The sequence below is a fragment of the Leptonotus elevatus genome, chromosome 4, assembly GCF_054856555.1.
Source record: "Leptonotus elevatus isolate MCC_2025b chromosome 4, RoL_Lele_1.0, whole genome shotgun sequence".
Lineage (NCBI taxonomy): Eukaryota > Metazoa > Chordata > Actinopteri > Syngnathiformes > Syngnathidae > Leptonotus > Leptonotus elevatus.
Genome location: NC_141242.1, coordinates 13,447,246 through 13,469,677, shown reverse-complemented (window position 1 = coordinate 13,469,677; position 22,432 = coordinate 13,447,246). Strand labels below are relative to the sequence as shown.

Below are 22,432 nucleotides of genomic sequence, written 5' to 3'. Positions count from 1 at the left end.
CTCCCAAAATATAAGAAGGAAATGCGAGCCTTGTTTTTCTAATCTGATAAATGGCAAAACAACAAAAGACGCAGTGGAATGAGGTGAAGCAGCGTCAAGTATTAAATGGCTTGTTTAATACAGTTACGATCCAGGGGAGGAAAAATATGATTGCAACAATTAACATTGACAACATTACAAACAATACAATGGCAGGTACATAAACCCAGCAAATCCCAACTGACATTCCATTAAAAAAAATAGATGCTATGCTACAGAGCTAATTAAAATGGATGTCCCCTACAAAACTAAACGACAACACAGAAGCATCGAGATCATAAAAGCTATGCAAACATTCAGAGCTCTGCAGCATTTGCCTACCAGCGGTCAGAAAGCTTCAATGGACTAACTTGAGGTTGAGCAGATGTCATTTAAAAAAATATAGCAGCAACTTTAATTCACCACTGAGCACAGTGGTCGGGTGGAGGGTCACAGTGGCCACAACTAAGACAAAGCCTAGCAATGAACAAGGCTGAAGACACCCTGTAACATTTCATCCCCACTGGACATGCACCAGTTTATTTTCATTTTACCACATGCCACATGTGGTAAAATGAAAGTTGATGATGATAGATAACTTTGACTGTATTGACAGGGACAATACAGTCAAAGTTAGCTCATATCAGGCATAGAGTTTATAGCTAGTGCTACTTCTCAGCTCTAGTCACCAGTTGGGCTCTTCCACATTACTGTACAAAATAAAATGTAATATATAAATCAGTTAAAAAGGCTAAACCAATTTGATATACACTTATAAGGACATATATAGTAACTTTCACTCACTCACATTCTACCTCAATTTGTAACAATAAATAAATAGATAAATAAAAATTAAAAACATACGATGTATATATTCAATAATTCATCAATATGGCATTTATATGATTAAAAAAAACTCACTCAGTTGCTCACCCAAAAGACTCACTATTTGAAGGTGACTACTGTTTTTCTTGAAATCCAAGATACATTTTATTTCTGAGGGTAGTGCATACCAGAGTTTACAACTCTTACAAGAGAACACTGACTGTCCTGCAGAATTGGGTTTTTGCAGTTTTGGTTTGCGGACCATTATATATACATAGTACACAAAATGGGCCATCATTAAATTGTACCAAATAGTAAACAAGCCAAATGACTATCCACTTTTATTTGTCCACAGAGTTGCGAGGTGATCAGATGAATACTTTTTTTGTATTTGGATTGTTTGACGAAGAAGCTCTGACCTGTCATTGTTTCATCACGAGGGCATATTGACCCAATTACAGTACGGCTATACTGTAATTTCAGTAGTGTCGTGGTTTTGAGATCTGATTTTTCTCAGTCTTGTCTCGGTTTTCTGACAAGGTGGACTCTGGGTTTCGCATCAAGACCGGTCATTCAACTGTGATCAGTGAGAAACTCAGAATACAGGTCCTGCGCTGGCTTCCCCGTGTCTCCTGTAGTGCCACACTCCCTAGATTTGATATGTGTTTGATATTTCAAAAACAACATAGCATAATTTGTGATTTGTTTTCCCTTTGAGATATATAGTCTTGTCTCGTTCTCTATACTCTCTAGTCTCTATATAGTCTTAGTCACCCACATGGTGAATATGAAGTGGTGATTTGTGGTTGAGATGAAGAGAAAAGAAAATGTTGCAGACAAAACCTAGACAGACCAGATAAAAATACACTTTCCAACAAAGGAGCCTCCTCTAACACAAACACAGTAAGGCATTTATGATTCAAGGCTAACAGTCATTATAACCTGTATATTACAGCCAGTGGCATTTCCTCTTATTGTTCAAATAATAAACACACATTGCGTATAGAACCATTTTTTGTCCAAAGGTAAACAAATACCTTCAGCTGAGTTCAATCTTTCCATCCTCACACAAAAAAGCATGGTGCACGTGCGCCCTACTTATCAGGACAACAGTCACTTTGCAGGCTATTTTAATGGCATGGTCAGAAGCACAACGAGCAATCAAAAGGATCAAATGGAGAGACGTGCTCCCGGCACTCATGTCTTTCAACCCTTTCAACACTCTGTCCTACAACCAAAGCCGTGCTCTTTCCTGCTATAAAATAAATAGGCTACCCTTCCTGTTTACACATGTTCAAGCAGCTCTAAGGAGGAATACAGTACATCTTGGATGGTATAGGCTACACCTCATCCATACGGCCCTTCTCATCTGAGGCTTTGCCCTCTGGTGACTGCAGTATGACAATTACATAATTAAGGAGGTCTATTTTAGGGTTATTTGTCATTTACAAAATCTGGAATATGTTTCTTGGAAGACATAAAGATGTTCAAAAACAGCCACACAAACAAATGTTTCTGCAACGGGGGAGGAAGCCAGAGTAAAGAAGAGGGAATAACATATAAACTCAAATACACAAATTCAAACCCAGGGCCCCTTGATCATATTGCTAACCACTAGTTCAACGTGCTGCCCTGAATCGTGTTTCAGGTTCGTTATAAATTGACTGTTTATGATTTATTTCCTTAGTACGCCAAATGATGATCATCGTGTAATTTTTGTCAGAAAAAAAAACTGCTTTCTACATGGACGAATGAAAGTGGAAAGCGCATCACATGGCAACCTGCAGTAACCTGCATGTGTGTGCTCACAAAGCGGGTAAATGTAGTTTGTGTGCTGCCCACCCACATGCAATAAAGAGGGAATTGAAGAATTACGTGGCACCACTGATCCAAGCGATAGAGCAGATGGCTCGAAAGGAAGTCTCTCCTGCTCTAACGTAATGTTGCGTTTGACGTAATCTGCCTCATCTCTGCTTTATTGGCATATCGCACGACGTTACCATCTCAAATCTGTCACAGGCTTTGGGAACCGCGCCCCCGCTTGAGTCTGACATCAGATCCCATCTCGCTAATGCTGTTGCACAACAGCCTTAATGCAGCTTGTGTGTTTCCCGGGATCTGCTGAAGGCAGATGTAATGGCAGCACTTGAATGTCCAGGGGTCTATTTCACAAAGCAGGTTTAGCGAGAACTCTGGGTCAAGAAACTCTGAAATGTGGGAAACTGCGTTTTTCCTTTCCAGAAAGAGAAGTAACTGAAACCAGAGAAAAAGAGGTAACTCTAGCCTGTTTCATAAAAATTCAACCATTTAATAGGTTTCCCCTGTAATATTGTGATTGCAAAGGACTACATTCAAATTTACGCATTGATGCGACACCCGAGAAACAACGTTCTCCCAAGCCGCCCTCTTCTATGGGGAGCCGCTGCGGTGTTGTATTTTTTTTTTTTTAAGACATGTTCAAATTCACCATATTATTGCAATTAGATTACCAGTTGAGAGGGGTAAAAAATGTGGAAGCAGAGGGCTGCGCTGTGCTCGGCTTCCCCGTTGCCATGGTGACTTGACGAATCGGGGCTCCATTGATGTGGATGTTTTAGTGTTGTGGTAACGCCAGGTGAAACTACTCTGCACTGATATAACTACTTCAAATTAGCTTTCCTGGAACCGAAAACGCAGAGTTTCCTATCTCAGGGCATGTCAACTTGCAGGGTTAGTCTCGGTGTTTGTTGAACATGCTTTGTGAAATGGACCCCTGGACATCATACGCACAACAGTGGCAAAAATCCACTGGTTTGAGTCCAATATGCTAACAGACATCAGGGCAAAATATTGTGTATTTTTGTTCAGTTCCCAGGTGCCTTCAAACATATCAGCAACTTTATTTTATCAAATTCTCCCAAGAAACAAAAAGTACATAACACTTAACAACCTATTTTTCTAGCCTGGAATTACCCTGTTTTGAGAGAGTGGTCCTGGCTCATGCAAATAAGCCATTGTTTGTGACATGTGAAGAATTACAAACAGACTGGTGCAACAGACTAGCTTGATGTTTACAGTAATAGTTATAGTTGTTCAGTCAGGTCATAATCTTATGTGTTTCTAAAACACAAAGATACTTGAAGGCACCGAATGGGTATCTTGGTTAGAGAGAGTGGCTGGTGATTGGGAGTGAGCCAACTTGGAGAAAAACACATGAGACAGCATCTGTCTTTTATCAAACTACATGTATGCAATGTACATTATGCCGATTTTAGGGTGGCATAAAAAAAAGGTGAAAATGTTTAATTGCTTTTAATGTAGACAAATAACATAACCAAGTAAATCTTTTGTTATCTGCCTATTTCTGAAAATGTGTGTGTGAGCAAACCTTTCTCTAATTGCGGGCTAATTTGCATAAAGTAATAACCACCCCGCACCGAGCTTCTCCAACCATAACTGGAAGCTGTTCTGGGCAAAGATCTAGAGCCAATTTAAAGCGATGACCACTGTAATACACTGTTTTAAAACTATCATGCAGAGGCACTATGATTTTTCTTTCTTTTCTTTTTTTTCAAATCATTGAGGTATATAGACAAAAGCTTGACATAGATTAAACAGTGTTAAATTGAGAAAATAAATGCCAATATGTCCCCTTTGATTAAGAATGGTAGATTGAAGCATTGCACTTACCCCTCCTGTATGAGGCATGGGATTAAATCCGCAGAGGTTACACACAAGGCTCTTGCATTCCGTACAGGTGTTGTAATTGGGAGGATCCTTGGAGTTCACATGGAGTTCAACCTTACAGAGTGGGCAGGTGGATACGTCTGCTTTGAGAATATCTGCTTTGGGACCTCCTGCCACTTCTGTGGCTTCTAATGGCTTATTCTCTACTTTAGACGGGGCCACTGGAGTAGGTCGAGGTGCTTGTGGTTTTGGTGCAGCCTTTGCAGGAGACATCTTCGGAGAGACCGGGGGTGTAGTTTTGGGCTCGTCTTGAACAGCGGATGTTATCAATGTGGATGCAGAGCTAAAAATAGATGAGCCAAATCCGAACATTTTACCAGTGACAGTATCAGTGGGCTTTGCGGCAGGAGCAGGTTGTTTTTTAGGGGCACCAAATCCAAAGAACCCCCCAGACTCCTTCTTTGCAGACACAGCAGGTGGTGGTGTGGATTTGACAGGAGCTGGGGATTTAGATGGCTGTAGAGGCGGTTTTCCATCTTCCAGTTTTGCAGCAACGATCTTTACCTCTGGTTTCGGAGATTGAGAAACATAGCCAGACTCCGTCCTTACAGACACAGCTGGTGGTGGTGTTGAATTAACTGAAGGAGTTGGGGATTTACAAAGCTGTTCAGCTGGTTTACCATCTGCCGGTTTTGCAGCAACTGCCTTGACTTCTGCTTTTGGAGTTTCAAAATCATCTGTCTGTTGTAGTTTTCCAGTCTGCTGTGGCTGCTTTACCACATTCTGAGCCTTTCCTTGGTCAACACCTGAAGGATCTTTTGGCTTTGGCATTGAATCTTGTTGTAATGAATCAGTCTTTGGCGTTACAGCTTGGGGAGCCTTATTATCCACTTGATTGCCATCTTTAATGAGTAACTTTGACTTCTCTGGCTGGACTGCTGTATCCTTTTGTTCTGAGGTTGAGGGAGCAATCTTGACTGGTGAGGGCTGCGGTTTTACTACAGAAGGTCTGGTGGGCTCTGAGGCTCCAAGTGTCCTCTTCATCTGACAATTCAGACACAGCCATTCTTGTACCTTTGAAAAAAGAAAGCCACACAAAGGTTGGTAACATGAGCTTGCAATGATTTTTCAAGATAAACTATCTTTACAGCATGCAACCTATCCCAGCTGACTGATGGCAAGAGGTGGACTACATCCAGGATTGGTCACCAGTCAATTAGAGGGAAGATAGGCAAACATTCACACTCACATGCATACCTAAACCAGTACACTATCAGTGACAACTGCTTATAAATTACTGAAATGTGTGTTGTTTCTGTAAATCAGACTTACTTCTGATACGTTGGGCATTGGATTAAATCCACACTGATTGCAGACAGTCATTTTGCATTCTGTACAGGTGTTGAAGTTGGGAGTACCTTTTCCATCTCCATTAAGTTGTCCCTTACAGAGTGGGCAGGTGGACTCAGCTTTTTTTGGGCCCCCCTGAGTGTCTACGGGTGCCTTGGGAGATACGACTGGAGTTTTAGGAACTTTATCTTGTGTAACTGATGGAGTAGTTTTCACCTGTGATTTGTCCAGTTTTTCTTTCTCTGTTTTCTGGGGAGTTGGCCCTTTGGTGTCTTTTGCGGGTAATGTTTTAGGAGAGGCAGGTGGTGTCGTTTTAGGAGAAGCCTGCATGGACATCTTGCGTGGTGTTGGCGGTGTTGTTTTAGTTTCATCAGGAACAGCTGAGTTTATCAAACTGGACGCTGAATTCAAGAAAGATGACCCAAAGCCAAACATCTTCCCAGTCACAGATTCAGCAGGTTTGGCTGCAGTAGGTTGTACTTTTGGGCCACCAAAACCAAAGAAGCCTCCAGATTCCTGTTTCGTAGGTTGAGTTGTTGACGGTACAGATTTGGCTGGAGATTTCACAGCTTTTGCAGGTTGTTGGGGTGCTATTTTTGCTGCTTCTGATGTTGTTGGGGGAGCAACCTTTATAGTGGAGGTCACGGTTTCTGGAGGCTCCTTTTGAGCTAATCTAGGTTGTATCTTAGAGGTATTTTCAGCTAAAACAGATGCAACATCAGTCTTCTGTACTGCAGTAGGACTTTTTTCAGGTAATGTAGCTTTTGCAAGTGTTAACTTGTCAGTGGGTTCAGAAGGGGATTCACTTTCTTTTGTAGAGACAACACTGACAATCTTATTGTTCGATCGAATGGCTTTAGATATAGTGTCCTTCTGAGAAGCTGGCATTGCTGTGTCTTTCTCAATTGAGGCAGGTGGCATTTCTTTGCTCGGTGATGGTTGAGATTTTATAAGTGGAAGCCCAAGAGGCTCAGAAGCCCCAAGCGCCCTCTGCATCTGACAGGTGAGACACAGCCATTCTTTTCCCTGGCAACACAAAACACACATAATTATTAGCACATTTAACAACAAACACAAATGTGATCCATGTAATGCAAAAGCTACATCTTACTTCTGCTTTACTTAGCATAGGACTAAATCCACATTTGTTGCAGACCGTGGAATTGCAATCAGTGCACGTGTTGTAATTAGATAAATCTTTGGAGTCCATATTAAGTTCAACCTTACAAAGAGGACAATTTGCTTGTGCTGCTTTGAGAGCAGCTTGGTTTTCTACTTTTAAAGGTTCTTCTGAACCTTGGTCTGCTTTCTTTGTTCCTGATGGAGAAGCCTTTACTTGAGTTTGAGCCTGTTGTGATATCGTTTCCTCAGCTGACTTTACTTTGTTTATGGATGTTTTGAGTGGTGAGACAGCAGGGCTCGGCTTGACTGGTGGAATCTGAGATGCCGACACTTTATCTGAACCTTGTACAGGGGCGGACATTTTACGAGAACTCGGCGGTGTCGTGCGGGGTTCCTCACGAACAGCAGAGGTTATCAAAGATGATGCTGAACTGAAGAGTGTTGATCCAAATCCCATCATCTTCCCGGTCACTGCTTCGGTTGTTTTTGAGACACCATCCTGAGAATTTTTGACTTCAGTTCCTTTTTCTTGATTTCGTTGTACTGTTGAAGGACCTGATTTTGTAAGTATGTTTTCAATAAGGTTAGGCTTGTTTGGGAGTTTGGGGAGCTGTTTACTATCAGCTATTGTGACTACTTGATCCACCAATTTTATGACTGATTCCTGCACTTGCTTATCTGATGCCTCATTTTTTGCAAGGGAGTTAGGTAAAGGATGATCATCTTTCTTCTTCAATGAAGATTCAGAATCTGTACTGACTGGAGGAGGTTGATTAGTCAATGGTTTATCAGAAAGTGAAACTGCAGTAGGCTTCTCTTCAGCTGAAGATGTCACTGAGATATTGCCTTCCTTTGTTGGTGGCAAAACAGTTTGAATGTCTTTTGTTGGGACTGAGACTGAACCTGAGCTCTCTTCTTTCTTTTGTAATGTTACTGTTGTTGGTTTTGCCTTCTGGTTTTTGTCCGGTGCATCTGCTTGTGTTAAAATCGTATCTTTAATTTGATTGGTGGTTGCAGCTGCTGGTGTCTCTTTCTTGGGTGATGGCTGAGGGTTCATCAGTGGAGGCTCCACTGATTCTGCTGCTGAGAGAGCTCTTTGCATCTGGCATGTCAGACATAGCCACTCCTTTTTCTACAACACAAACAAGAAAGTCATGAATATCAAGTGTCATTTACTTACAAATGAAAAAAATACATGTTTTTGTACAAAGTGTCTTTGTGCATGTATGTATGTATTTGACTACAATACTTGCATTCGATCTTTACTCACCTCTGATACATTTGGCATAGGGTTAAATCCACACTGCTTACAGACAGTAATCTTGCAATTGGTGCAGGTGTCAAAGTTTGGTAGATCTTGGGATCCAATGTTGATTTCAACCTTACAAAGCGGACAGGTGGGCTGGGCATCTTTTTTAGATATATCCACTTTGGTTTGTTCAGATGAAGTTATTTTCATTGGCTGAGTTTGGTCGGGTTTCATCTGTTCCTTCTTTTGGACAGAAGAGGGTTGATTCTGTTTCGTCTGGGACATTTTAGGGGAAACTGGCGGAGATGACTTAAGTAAAGTTGAGGCACTGCTGAAAATTGAAGATCCAAAGCCAAACATTTTCCCTGTAACTATTTCTGCAGGCTTAGAAGCGTCCGGTTGGGTTTTACTGCTGCCAAAACCAAAAAATCCTCCTGATTCTGCTGTATTGCTCTCTATACGCTCAGCTTGCCTTGTCTGGCCTAGTAATGTTCTGACACTAGGGATGTTTTGAGGGTCCTGTGGACTCTTTTTAACAGGAGTTGAAATGTTTTCTTCCAGACCATTTGGCTTGTTAGCAGCCAAAGAAGTTGCAGCAGGCTTTGCTGTCAAAGCTGTTGGTTGTCTTTGAGGTGAGATTGGTGTTGATGCCACTTTCTTTTCGGGTTCAGCTGTGCTACTGACATCTTTTGGGTGAATGTGAGAGTTGTTAGTCACAGCTCCTAGGTGCTGGCTCGCACCTAGAGCACGCTGCATCTGGCAGGTGAGACACAGCCACTCCTTAACCTAAAAAAAGTAAGGTCACTCCAATTACATATGTAAGTTCAATTTTAATGTTTAACAAGCTGTAAGCAGAGAATACAAATGAAGGCATGCATGTAATCATATTTGCATCACTTAAAAATATATATAAATGTATATAGTTTTACCTTTGTTTCATTTGGCATAGGGTTAAACCCACACTGATTACATACAGTGTTTTTGCATTCAGTGCAGGTATTGGAATTGGCGTGGTGAAGTTCAACTTTACAGAGTAGACATGTAGAGCCTAGTTTGACAGCTGACTTAGTTGCTTCTCCAGCCTTTTGAGGTTTTGGTGTGTCATTATCTCCTCTAGTTGGACCTGATGGAGGTGCTGTTCCCACCTGTGATGACTCTGATGACTTCTTCTGTGGCTCCAGCTTTTGAGAATTATCAGATTTTAACTCTTTCGCAGGGGACTTCTTGGGAGAAGCTGGCGGAGTGGTCTTGGGCTGATCCTGAACAGCTGATGATATTAATGTAGATGCCGAGCTGAAGATAGAGGAGCCAAAACCAAACATCTTTCCTGACACGGAATCGGCGGGCTTCTCTTTATCCGGCTTGGATTTTGTAGCACCCAAGCCAAAAAATCCTCCAGCCTCTTGTAGCTTTGCTGCAGTGGCATTGCTCTGCCTGCGCCCAGGTTGGCTTGTCTGATCTGGTGGTTTCTCAGGAACAGGTTTATAATTTTTCTGTTTCGTTTCAGCATCAGGTGCGTGGCTATCCAACTTCACTGGTGTAGAGGAAGCTTCAGGTTTGTTTGACTTAACTGTAGATGACGTTTGCTGTGGGGTGTCAGCAGCCTTTGGATTTGCCTTTATTTGAGATGTATTCGGTTTGGAAGTGTCTGTTAGCTTGATCACAGTTGGAACATGGTCTTGTTTTTGAGAAGTTGGTTCCTCAGATGCTTCGACTGCTCTTTTCATCTGACATGTAAGACACAACCATTCCTTTTTCTGAAATAAAAGAAAAATGGGTCAAACAAATACAAATACATACATCATTTACAGAGTATACAGTTACCTTTCCAATAGGCAATGGCGTAAAACCACATTTGTCACAGACAATGGTCTTACATTCAAAGCAGCTACTGTAATTTGGAGGTTCCTTAGAGCCGATGTTTAATTTTACATTACATAGAGGACAGTTTTCCTGGTGTACATTAGGATGAGTGTGGGAAACTATGGCTGCCTTTGTTGGCAGTGATGAAACTTTATCCTGCTTATTCTGATTTAATTCTCCGTGTTTCTTGTCCTCCTGTGTCAGATTTCCGGGTCCTTTCGGTGGTGCTTTGCTGGGAGAAGCTGTTGGTGTAGTTTTGGGAGAAACCTTGGGCACAGCTGCCGCCTTTGGAGAGACCTGCACTGGGGCAGACATCTTGCGAGAACTTGGTGGTGTCGTGCGTGACTCTTCCTGAACAGCTGATGATATCAAAGTGGATGCTGAGCCAAAAATGGAAGAGCCAAAACCAAACATCTTCCCTGTAATTGAGTCAGTTGTTTTAGATGAATCGAAAGTGGTTTTAGGGCCACTCGAGCCAGACTGGTTTGATAACTCTTTCTGGGCGTCTGAAGTGACTTTGCTCTGTTCTGGTCCGGAATGAGTGGTCTGGTCTGATGGTTTCTGAGAGCCATATTTTTTTTGAGGTTGCTGGTCAGAAACTGGGGTAAAGTGTTTGTTCTGATCTGTCTCTTTAGCAGTTACGGACGGGATCTTCTGTGGAGTACTTGGTACAGAACCCTCCTTCTTATCAGGTGCTGCAGTCTGTATTCTTGGAAGCACATCAGATTTCAATACATCCTTCTTAGTTGTTTCAAATGCATTTGAAACAGTGGTCTTCTGAGGTATGGATGATGGAGGTGGTTTATTTACTGCATTGGGGGGATTTATTGGAGGTTCAGATGCATTCAAAGCTCTTTGCATCTGACAGTTCAAACATAGCCATTCTTTGACCTAAAAAAGAGAGAAAGATAAGTTAAAAAATATGACTATTTAAATTAAGTGCATATTGTTGTCAAACAATGATAAGCAGCAATCATCCGATCAGCCATTTTCTATAACCCTTGCCGTCATTAAGGTCACAGGTAACTAGAGACTATCCCAGCTCACTTCAGACAAGAGACACCTAGGACTGAGTGCCAGTTAATTACAGGGTAGATACTCTACAGACAGACAAACATTCACACTTACTGTATATATACACCTAAGGAGAATTTAGAACAGGAATGGGCAACTTAAATGATGGAGAGGGCCACAATTTTCCATCAGCTCTACTGGGGGGCCTTGTAGAACACACACTTTCTAACTAGATGTATGACAAAAATGCCATTTTAAAAAACGACAAAATACTTGCCCACTCGCAAAGAGCGAAAATGTGTGTATAGTCGATGGTCATTAAAATGCATTAGGAACAAACCAAAAAGTTATTCAAAAAACCTAGGGAAAACTCCCAAGTGCCGAACGGCGAGTATACCACTGTCCACAGTAGTAGAGAAAACATGGTTAGAGTCTCCCCCAAAATATTTTTACATTAGATTAAATATTATGGTAAATGAATTACCTTTGACTGATTTGGCACTGGACTAAATCCGCACTGGTTGCAAACAGTGTTTTTGCATTCTGTGCAATTGCTGTAGTTGGGTGGATCCTTTAAGCCAAAATTAAGTTCTCCCTTACACAGAGGGCAAGTAGACGGGCCTTTTTTGGATGATGCCGGGGAGACGGCCGCCTCCTTTAAATGAGTTTTAGATGGTAACAACATAGACTTGGACTCTTGTTTCTCCTCCGGTTCTTTCTCCTGAGCAAGAGGTGATTTGGTCACCTTTGCAGCAGACATCTTTGGGGACAGTGGGGGTGTCGTTTTGGGCTCCTCCTGGCCTGCTGAGTTGATTAAAGTGGACGCCGAGCTGAAAACAGAGGAGCCAAAGCTAAACATTTTACCGCCTATTGAATCAGTGGGCTTTACTGCATCAGACTGTCGTTTAGGACTGCGGGATTCTTCTTGTGCCTTTGAAGCAGCATTAGTCTGCTTTTGCCCAGTAATAATTGTTGCTTCTGAGGGCTTCTGAGGTCCTTTCTTCTGGTCTTCTGTTAGAGCTTTTGGATCTGAAGCCGAAGTGAGAGTTTTTTGGTTTGCAACATAAATTTTTCCAGATTCCTTCGCAGGTGTGGCCTTTACTTTGGACTCAGCAGGTGTTAGGTCATCTTTTGCATCAGATTTATGCTGTGTTTCCTTGTTTGTGACAGTCGCAGACGCAGGAGCTTTGTTTGGCGAGGCTTGCGGTTTCATCATGGGCATTCCAGGAGGCTGTGATGCTCCGAGGGCTCGTTGCATCTGACAGTTGAGGCATAACCACTCCTTCACCTATAAATGAGTACATACAGAGTTTGTTCAAAATCACAAGAGCACAAATACATTAAATAAACCATTTTACCTGCTTCACATTTGGCACAGGGCTAAATCCACATTGGTTGCAGACAGTGTTTTTACACTCAGTACAGGTGTTGTAGTTGGGGGGATCTTTAGAACCAACATTGAGTTGTAATTTACAGACAGGACAGGACGACTGTACAGGTTTGGAAACAACTAGGGGAGCTGATGCTGTCTTCGATGGCTCTGATGAAAGTTTGTCCCCTTTCGGCTGCTGGCTTTGTTCTGTTTTCTTTTCTGGTTGTTTATTAACAGACGTGGAGTCCTTTGAAGTAGGCATCTTGGGAGAAGCTGGTGTTGGTGTCGGATTTGGTTCCTCTTGCACAGCAGAGGACATCAAAGTGGATGCAGAGCTGAATATGGAGGAACCAAATCCGAACATCTTCCCTGTCACTGACTCGGCAGGCTTAGTAGCATCAGTCTGCTTTTTAGGACTGCCAAAACCAAAGAAACCACCTGATTCTTGCTGTGGAGCATCGGTGGCATTGCTTTGCTTTTGTAACGGCTCTGTTTTTTTCTGCAGATCTGCCTTCACACTGTCCTGCTGAGCTTTCTGAGCAGGAGCTGAGCTGGCCGGTTTTTTACTGTCTTGTGCTGTAACAGCTTCAGTCTTGGATGACTGTGCTCTTGCTGAGCCCGGCGAAGAAGTCGTTTGCGGTACATGCTGTCCCGGTGTCCTTTTCGATGGGGAACTGGCCAACGGGTTGTCTTTGGGAGGTTCAATTCCTCTTGTCGCACGTTTCACTTGGCAGTTCAAACAAAGCCACTCCATGCCCTTAAACAAATACAGCAGATAAAGGTTACTTTTTCTATTAAGCCACATTTCACCAAATAGTTCAGTTGAATTCATTTATATTCATATCCTCATTGGGGTAACACTCTAAAAATGGATTGGTTAAAAAACAAACAAACAATCTAGTAGGTTAAGCTCATATTGGCTTGATTAACCAATAGATTAGTCAGACATTGACCATTCCGGGTGGTTACGGGCATACCAATTGTATTGGTTAGCCAAACAACCAATTAAATTGGTTCCAATAGAAAGTAAGTCTAGATAGATAACTTGGAAAAAATATTTTTAATCCATTTATTGTATTCTAAACGTATTTAATAATTATTATAAGTGATTATTATATAGTGTTTAATTAAACATGTAAATGTGTGTCTAGATAGATTACTAGGCGTGACCAGCTCAGTGGGCTAGTGGTGTCTGCCCTGAGATATATATTGGTTGAAAACACCTACCATTCTAGAGTGGTTGTTTTAACCAAAGGATCTGTCGGACACATAACTACCAGCTAGATTGGTCAAATGTAACCATTTTTTTCTGGTTAATTTGACCAATCCGTTTTTAGGGTGTAGAGTCTGTCACATTCAAGACAATCATTTGGCAACCTTTGGTCAATTCAGAGTCACCAATGAAATGATCATGCATGTTCTTTGAAAAAATGAGAGAAAAGTAGCCAGAGAAAACCCACACCAGTAGCATAGTTAAACTCCATACATGAGGGCCTCTCAAACACCAAACCTGTCGACTGAAAGGCAGACATGCTGATCTCTAGTTACGGTCAACAAAAAAACATGGCTTCCAAATGCCATTTTTGTTTTTCTCCCATTCCCTTAATTCCATAGTAACACATACATAGTAAGAAGATGGACTATTCTCTGTCGACCAATCAAGCAGCAGCAGAGTAACGAAGCAAAGCATACTACAGGGACATGTACCACAACAAAGGGGTACTGAAAGATTGGATATGTTGGGAACTTTTACATTATGGAAACACAGTAGACTGAATTGAACAAACAATAAAAACGAGAAGGAAAAAAAAGAGGCAATACAATCGGGGGGTGGGGTGGGGGTTAAGACATCCAATTCCGAGCAAAACACATTTTAGTCAAGGAACACAATGGGTAGGTGTCTCATTTGCAAGACAATAAACACAATTAATTTGATTTGGGGAGATGCAATTTAGGGAAGAACGAGAGTCAATTACTGGATATGTAATGTATTTTTTTGTACAAAGCAGTTTTATAGCTTGATCCGACTGCACATCATTGTTACAGGGTAAAGCAGCAGCCTTGGGGTGTCGTTGGCAAGCTTGTCCTTACGAACTGCACATTGTGCATTGAATTACAGAGTCGAGTGTCAGGTCCTTTGTGCTTCAGACTGCCAGAAAGATGCCTTATCCATTTACTTCAGTGTGTGCTCGCTTTCCTCCGTAGTACAAGTCTGCAAGGTGTGGATGTGTATTTTTAGCATGGAACAAGCATATAATGTCTGCTTTCAAGCAGAGTTTACGAGATGTTAGAGAAGTCAAATTGGAATTAAATGTAAGTCATCGATGACGCCACAGAATAATAATGATGTTGTGTTCGGTGAGGAATCCCCTTATGCAATGTCGGATCAAAGAGACACGCAATTGTTAAGTTCACTGCAAACAGTCAGATCCAGTCAGCAACTGTAACCAAGGCCAGATTGTGCCTACTCGCTCAAAAAAACAAAGCAATTTGAATTCTATCAGGGACGCAAAATCAGGTCTGGGAAGAATTATGTACTCAAGCAACACTTCATTTTTATTACTCACAGATCAGCAAGGTCATTCGAAGATCAGATTTAAAAACACGATTTTAAATGCATAAAAAAAATGCTTTGAAATAAAATAAAATTGTGTCTTCAATTTATAATTGCAGTATTTATTTAATTATAATTATTTAATAAATTAAACATCTGAAATTGTTTATTTTACAAGTATTTTGTAATTTATTAAAAACAAAGAAATCCATACAAGCTTTTTTTCTTTCTTTTTTACAAATGTTGACCAATTTAAAATGTTAAAAATGGCTTGCTCTCTTTAATGATGCAATGTTAATGGTTGAATACAAACATGTCGCTTTATATTTATGTAAGAGGAATGTGTTGTTGACCTGCTTAAGTGTATTAATGCAATACACCATCTATTAAAAACTAACCAGCTGATCTGTGAAATAGTTTATTTCAACTCTTCCCAGATAAAAATTGTTAATTTATGTTAAGCGATTATGTTTTTATATAACTTTTTAGGGATCTTTTTGTACTAAGTACGTGAAGATCGTGACGTATCGCGTGCTGTAAACAGGCATAAAATCACATGGCTTCAAAACACTCACAAGGAATTATTGCGTCCCATGGCGGACATAAAAGAGGGAATTATGCCCTGTAGCAAAGAACCGCTTCTTCCAAGCAGTACAGCCAGGGGGGACTCGCCAAAGATTTGACTCCAGCCGAAAGTGAAGATGAAACTGGCTGAAGATTAGGACGATTTGAGCCACTCCATGGCGAGTAGAAGCTAGTCCACAACATCCAGCCAACTTTTACTCGGTCCACCAGCTACATTTTATTGTGCTGAGCGTGCTTACTCTACATTAAGAGACGCCACCCTACACACCCTCAAGGAAAGACATGAAATCTGACCTGCTGAGGTTTAAGTCGATCAGAACTGGCATAGTATTTGGCGATAGAAGATGGCATTTTTCTAGTCCATTATGTCAGCAACCTCACATTCAAAGGTGACCGTTGTTTACGCACCGGATACGTCATCATGATCACATGACTGGATAATGGCGCTGCCCAGGGTATCTTATTATATTGATACTTAATCGTCTTTAAATAAAAATCCGTGAATAAGATACCATAGCTCTGCCTAATCGAATACTGGAAAATGAGTTTTCAGTGGTGTATTGCTTTAAGAAATCATCCGTTGTGAATTGGCAGTATATACAGTGCCCACCCACCCTTTCACTATCTTATATAATCCGTATGAGTCAATCTTACCTCCTTAACATTTGGCATGGGGTTAAATCCACATTGGTTGCAGACAGTGATTCTGCATTCAGTGCAGTTGCTGTAGTTGGGAGGGTCCTTGGAGCCCATGTTGAGCATCATCTTACAAAGAGGACAAGAAGATTGGCCTTTTTTGGGAAGGTGCCCGGGTGACTGCGAAGGAGAACGTCCTCCAGGAGGAACTCTGGCCTGCTCCGGTTGTAGTTTCTTCTCCTGGACGGCGGCTGGTTTGGTCTGTATTTTGGGAGAAACCGGCGGTGTGGTTTTGGGCTCGTCCTGAACCGCCGAAGTTATCAGTGTTGAAGCGGAGCTAAAAATGGAGGAACCAAATCCAAACATTTTCCCGGTCACTGTCTCCTCGGGCTTCGCTGTTTTAGAAGCACCAGAGCCAAACAAGCCTCCGGACTCCTGTTGAGTGGCTGCTGCCGGACCGCTTTTCCCTGGGTGCTGTTTCTGGCAGTCTGTCCCGACGTGCTTGATAGTTGCTTGGCCTTTGGGAGCTTCACTTTTGGCTATTGATGTAGTTTGTGTCCTGGTGGTTAAACCTGACGCAGCAGGCGATGGCATTTTGGAGGGGGATGGCGTTGGCTTTTTCATCGGCGGTCCTTCAGCTCTCTTTATCTGGCAAGTGAGACAAAGCCACTCGGATGCCTGGAGAAAAAATTAAAACTAGAATGTAAATTCTAAATTGGGCAATAGTTATTAGCAGAGGTGGAAAATGTACCTACACTAATAACATAGTTTAAATAGTGAGGGATAGCTGCACCAGCTTTAGCCTGTTTTGAACGTTTTATTCCGATGTGTTATGATGTAATGTAATGTATTATGTAGAGCTGCAATGATGAATGATGTCATTGATGGAATGCCCAGATCTGTTCCTGATCCGGTTATTAATAATTAATTACATAGACGAACAAAAACCCACTTCCACCAATGCTAAATGAATCCATTAATTTAAGTTTCTCATCAATTGTTAATCGACAAAAAAATGGGCGTCTGTCATTGATGGATTGATGGAATATCAATCTATACGGACTTAACTCTGTTAATATGTGACTTTAGTGTTAAATCAATCTTCAGGTCTATAGCAGTGATTCCCATACAGGGGTGCAGTGAAATTGTCCACTTTCACCTAAATGGTCTGAAAAAACTCAAAAAAGTTCAGAAAAGTTGGAAAACACTGTTCTTTAAAATAATGTTCTCTTTGCACAAATCCACTACTTCCTCAACTCAATACCACTCGTTCATTTCCTGTCTTGAGTGGACAAGCTGATTAATTCAGGTGTGCCTGGCCTCCGTAACCATGACGACAATGGCCAGACACACCTGGATTCATCAATTTGTCCAATCGTGAAAGACAAGAAACAAAGGAGTGGTGTTAAGTTCAGGAAGTAGTTGAGCTGTGCAAAGAGCCCATTGACTGTACTTGTATGAGTAAAAACTAGAAAATACTTACATCAGCATCAGGAGGGCTGAAGCCACACAGGTTGCACACTTGGGTTTTGCATTGTGTGCATGTTTTATGGTTTGGTGCTTCCTTGGTGTGCATATTGAGTTTGGTCGTGTTGCAAACAGGACAAACTGAAGACCCTCGCATGAGGTCCGGCGTGCCAGGTCCTTTCGGACCTCGCTGCTGGGCTGCCTGCGGTGCGCCCACCTTGGATGAGGCCTGTTGTGGGGTGGCTTTGGGGGTGCTCTGTTGTTGCGGAGACGGTTTAGGTGGCCCAGAGTGTTGCTGGGATGGTTTCTGTTGTTGCGGGGATGGTTTAGGGGAGCCCTGCAGATGCGGGGACGTTTTAGGTGGTCCTTGTTGCGAGGGTGGTTTAGGGGACCCCTGCTGTTGTGGAGAAGATTTAGGTGGCACTGTTTGTTGCTGGGATAGTTTAGGAGATCCTTGCTGTTGTGGGGATAGTTTTGGGGAACCCTGTTGTTGTAGAGGTTTAGGTGGCCCTGGCTGTTGCTGGGACGGTTTAGGGGACCCCTGTTGTTGCTTTCCAACCTTGGCTGTTCCTTGCTGGGTTTCTTGCATTTTGGTCGCTGCAGCTCCATGAGCCTCCAGTGGACCTCCAGGCTTGGATGCACCTTGTGGCTGTAAGCCTTTCGGTTGACCCTCAGTCTGTTTCAGGGGCCCCGCTTGTCCATTGTCGTGCAGCTGCGGCGGCCCCTGTTTTGCAGGGGGCTGGCTCCTCTGCACAGGAGCACCCTGGTTGGGTTTTGGAGGTCCTTTCTGTTGTAGCTGGCCTTTCCCTTGCTCCACACCTGGCTGCTGCTCTCCGCTTTTCTGGTTCTTATCCCCATTCCCATCATCACCAAACAGACCAAATTTGTTGACAGCAGAGGACACTGCACTGAGCGGGTTGGTCCCACTGAGGAATTTGGAAGAAAACATATTAGGATCTTCGTCTTCCTCGTCTTCTTCCTCTTCAGTGTAGGAGCTGGAATCTACAGAAGCGTCTGACTCAGAGCAGGAGCTGCTGTCTATTCCCTCTCCCGGCGCTCCAGTCGAGGCCTGGGGGGCAGCTGGAGTGGGCACTGAGGAGAGAGCATCGACGGCCGCGCTGCTGCTGCTGCTGCTGCTGCTGCTCCCTGGACTCTCCTCTGGCTCAGCATCTACATGAGACTTCCTGGAGAAGGGGGAGGGGGAGGGGGAGGGGGAGGGGGAGGGGGAGGGGGAGGGGGAGGGGGAGGGGGAGGGGGAGGGGGAGGGGGAGGGGGAGGGGGAGGAGGTCAGGGTTGACAGGGAACAAGATAAGATGGAGGGATAATGGAAGGGAAGCAAATTAACATCACTTTGTTCTCTGTTTTGGTGTGTTTGGCTGCATGTCGAACAATTGAAAACATAAATTGTGAATACAATGAACATACACTGGATTTCTTATGATTTCGTACAGCAAGCGTATCAAACTCAAGGCCCATCATCAAAAATTGGGGCCAGCTTCTGGTTAGTAGTTCACCGACCCACTACTGTTACGATAGCCCGAGAGTTGTTACTGGGATGGAAAGAGGGTTAAGAATGTTACTTAACAAGATCATCTTAAATGCAGGCTAGAATTATTTTATTTTATTTTTACCTTTATTTATCATAATGTTATGTACAGTAATTCTATTCTAGTTATAGGGGAGGTCAAGTCAAAAAATGTTTTACAATTGTCATGTTTTCGTGTTGTGTTGACTTGGTTTTGCTTAGATTTCAGTTTTGTCATGTTTTCCTTGCGTCCCTCTTGTCCATGTGTCTCATGACATTATTGTGTCCATCTGTGCTCGTCAACCCGGTCCCTTGTGTACACCAATCAACTCCCTCAGCCACATGTCTTGTCAAGGTGTTTCTCGTTGTCTCGTTAGTTGCTTGTATTTAGGTTTCTCTCTGTCCCCATCGGTTCATCGTTTGCGTTACCTGTCTCTGTCCAAGTCATGTCTTCCTAGTGTTGGTTTGTCACTTTGTACACAGTTTTGCATTAAAGTTATTTTGATTGCTGCACTTGGGCCCTCAACCTAGCCATAAACAAAATATGTTCTATAAGCCCTACTAGTCAAAACACGGATTTCTGATTAGTATTGCATTTGTGGAATATGAATTAAGCAGCAAATCCACCCATTTTTATCCATCTCTGGTGGCAGCCATTATGCCACTTGCTGTCAATTGAAAATTACATCACAGTTCATATGGGCTCAGCTTGTGAACGACCCATGAAAAAAACAAAAAACAGGTGAACTGTGGTTGGTCATTACCTGTAGGTACATGTATAGTACAAGAACTGCGAATAAGAGCTTTTCAGCAAATCTGTGGATTTATGACAAACGCGGAGGTTCACTATACTTTAGAAATACGCTCAAGAACACAATGGTTCACTCCGACCGTTATGAACTCGGCGCGTTGCTCAAATTTGCCATTCAGAAATTCATACTGCTGGTGCATGCACTAGGTGCTCAGATCGGGGACACAATGGTGCGCCAGTGCATCGGGCAGAAGGAGATTGAAACGGTAACTAGCAAGGTGCGAGGGTCATAGCCTGATAACTAAGGGATATAAATGTTGTCATTCACCATTCGTGTACCGTTGATAATTCTCAAGTTAAATTATTAACTTTTCTTTTTTCAGAAGTTTGCAGTTTAGTGGAGCTAGGCCTGGGGCTTTTCTCAAGGTGGTGGTTGTTAGGCTGGCTAACATTGACATTAGCTAGCTGCGTGGGCTAGCGAGTTAATACTGAGTTGAGTTGTATTTCTGAACACGTCCTTGGTGTCAAAAGATTTAAAACCACTGTTCTTGTTAGTTCCAGACAATTCCTATTGTCAGTGTCCAGCTTGGAAAATCCCAATTACTTATGACGGTGACTAATAAAGAATTTGTAATTAATGATGAACACCATGGCCACATTCACTACAATCTGACTTGGCATTGAACCAGTCACTGCAACAAACACAGAAAGCACACTTAAACCACTCACACTACGATGCCACCCAATCATTCTCGAGTAGATCCCCCCCCTTGTCACACGCCGATTATTACTCTGTGTCCACTCATGCTGTTACATAACACGTGATTAATTCTGCACACACACGCACACACACTCCAGTAATGTCTGATTTGAGCATTTGTGTATCACTCCAAGCCAGAAGAGATCCAGCCTGGCACTGTTGCTTGTGTGTGGAGCGGGTCGGAACCGCTCGGGTGAGCAACGCATGCCTATTACGAGCCTGACAGATCCAACGAAACGATACACAACGTGTACATAGAGACCACAATGAATTTGAAAGGACCATTCGAGGTGTACATTTGGAACATCTAGCATCATCTACAGCTATGTATTCATGATGAGAACATCAAATTGCATTGCAGCACTAGTCCAGTCCACCCCTCCCTCCCCCAACACATGACAGGTAGCAGCCAATCCACAACATAATAAAAAAAAAAACACGACACGTTAAACGCTTGTGGGAGATAGTGAAGCGTGACGGATGGAGAACGGAGTCATCCTCCAGATTTGTGTGTGCATGCCCTTGACCGGAAGCTACAATTCATACTCATTTCGTGTCAAATTGCACAAAATCAGCCGTATTCGAACGAGCAGAGGAAGAGGGAAGCCCTGTCATACTGTGTGGTGTTTAAAAAACACAAAGAAAAAAAGGACCAACGCGTCTCCTCCCACCCCGCAGCATCCTTCACCCTGCGCGGCCACAATGTCAAATGGCAAGTCGCGTCTCGTTTTGCGGACGATTACCGGGCGAATACCTTCAGTAAGATCGCATCCGTGCGGCCATCCTGGTCCGTGACGCGCTCGCCGTGTGCGTGGCTGTAAAGAGGCGGAGGGCACAGGGGCAGCGGCGGATGGAGGGAGCGATGATCAGCAACATCCTCCAGAAGAGGAGGGGGGCGTGGGGCAGTGCGCATGCGTCGCATATGACAGGTGATCGCGATGCACGATCAGGGAAATTAAAGGGGACGTGCCGGGTTTTGGCTCCACGTGACTCACGTGATGAAACAAAAAGCCTCTTGAAATGCAGTATTAGCATTTATGTTATTATTATTATTATTGTTATAATAATAATAATTATTATTATTATAATAGTTATAATAGTTATAATAAATAAGGCAATTGTGAGTGGGGATGGCTGTTCGTCTCTGTGTGCCCTGCGATTGGCTGGCAACCAGTTCAAGGTGTACCCGCCTACTGCCCGAAGCCAGCTGGGATAGGCTCCAGCGCCCCCGCGGCCCTTGTGAGGACAAGCGGTTAAGATAATGGATGGATGGATGGATGGATAACGCAAGCGATCATCACGTCAAGAAATATTTGCATGCAGGCCTTTGGGCGGGGGGGGGGGGGGGGGGTAGTCTATGCCATTGGCCACTACCCTGCTGCACCATTTACAAAAATTTTTAATTTATTGTTATTGTTTTATAAAATAATGTGGTGATGATGACAAGATAATAATGATTAGTAGTACTAGTAGTAGTTGTTTGTTGCAATAATAGTAGTAGTAGTAGTAGTACATTTACATCACTGTACTATTTTGACTCACTTGGTATCCTGTAAGACAAGATAGGGGGGGAAAAGCATGTTTCCTTTCTTTCTTTCTCTTTTGCTTTCTCTCTTATTTCCACTTTTTCTCTCTTACTCACTATATAGGCCTATTATATCTCTCTGCGTCATCC

The 22,432-nt window shown here is 42.8% G+C and overlaps 1 protein-coding gene across 1 annotated transcript in view; it reads right to left on the bottom strand.

The window, feature by feature from the left end:
* pclob (piccolo presynaptic cytomatrix protein b) overlaps window positions 1–21,638 on the bottom strand; it is a 59,043-nt gene extending 37,405 nt beyond the window's left edge. Inside the window, exons 1-11 of the mRNA XM_086072621.1 lie at window positions 21,512–21,638; window positions 17,738–18,905; window positions 16,273–16,932; window positions 12,466–13,236; window positions 11,592–12,395; window positions 10,055–10,984; window positions 9,160–9,987; window positions 8,252–9,016; window positions 6,971–8,113; window positions 5,842–6,885; window positions 4,513–5,583 (exon numbers count right to left, since the gene is read on the bottom strand). Of these exons, the coding sequence (XP_085928747.1) occupies window positions 4,513–5,583; window positions 5,842–6,885; window positions 6,971–8,113; window positions 8,252–9,016; window positions 9,160–9,987; window positions 10,055–10,984; window positions 11,592–12,395; window positions 12,466–13,236; window positions 16,273–16,932; window positions 17,738–18,670 (8,949 nt within the window). The 5' untranslated portion in view covers window positions 18,671–18,905; window positions 21,512–21,638. The remainder of the gene's footprint in view (window positions 1–4,512; window positions 5,584–5,841; window positions 6,886–6,970; window positions 8,114–8,251; window positions 9,017–9,159; window positions 9,988–10,054; window positions 10,985–11,591; window positions 12,396–12,465; window positions 13,237–16,272; window positions 16,933–17,737; window positions 18,906–21,511) is intronic.
* Between the last annotated feature and the right edge of the window lie 794 nt (window positions 21,639–22,432).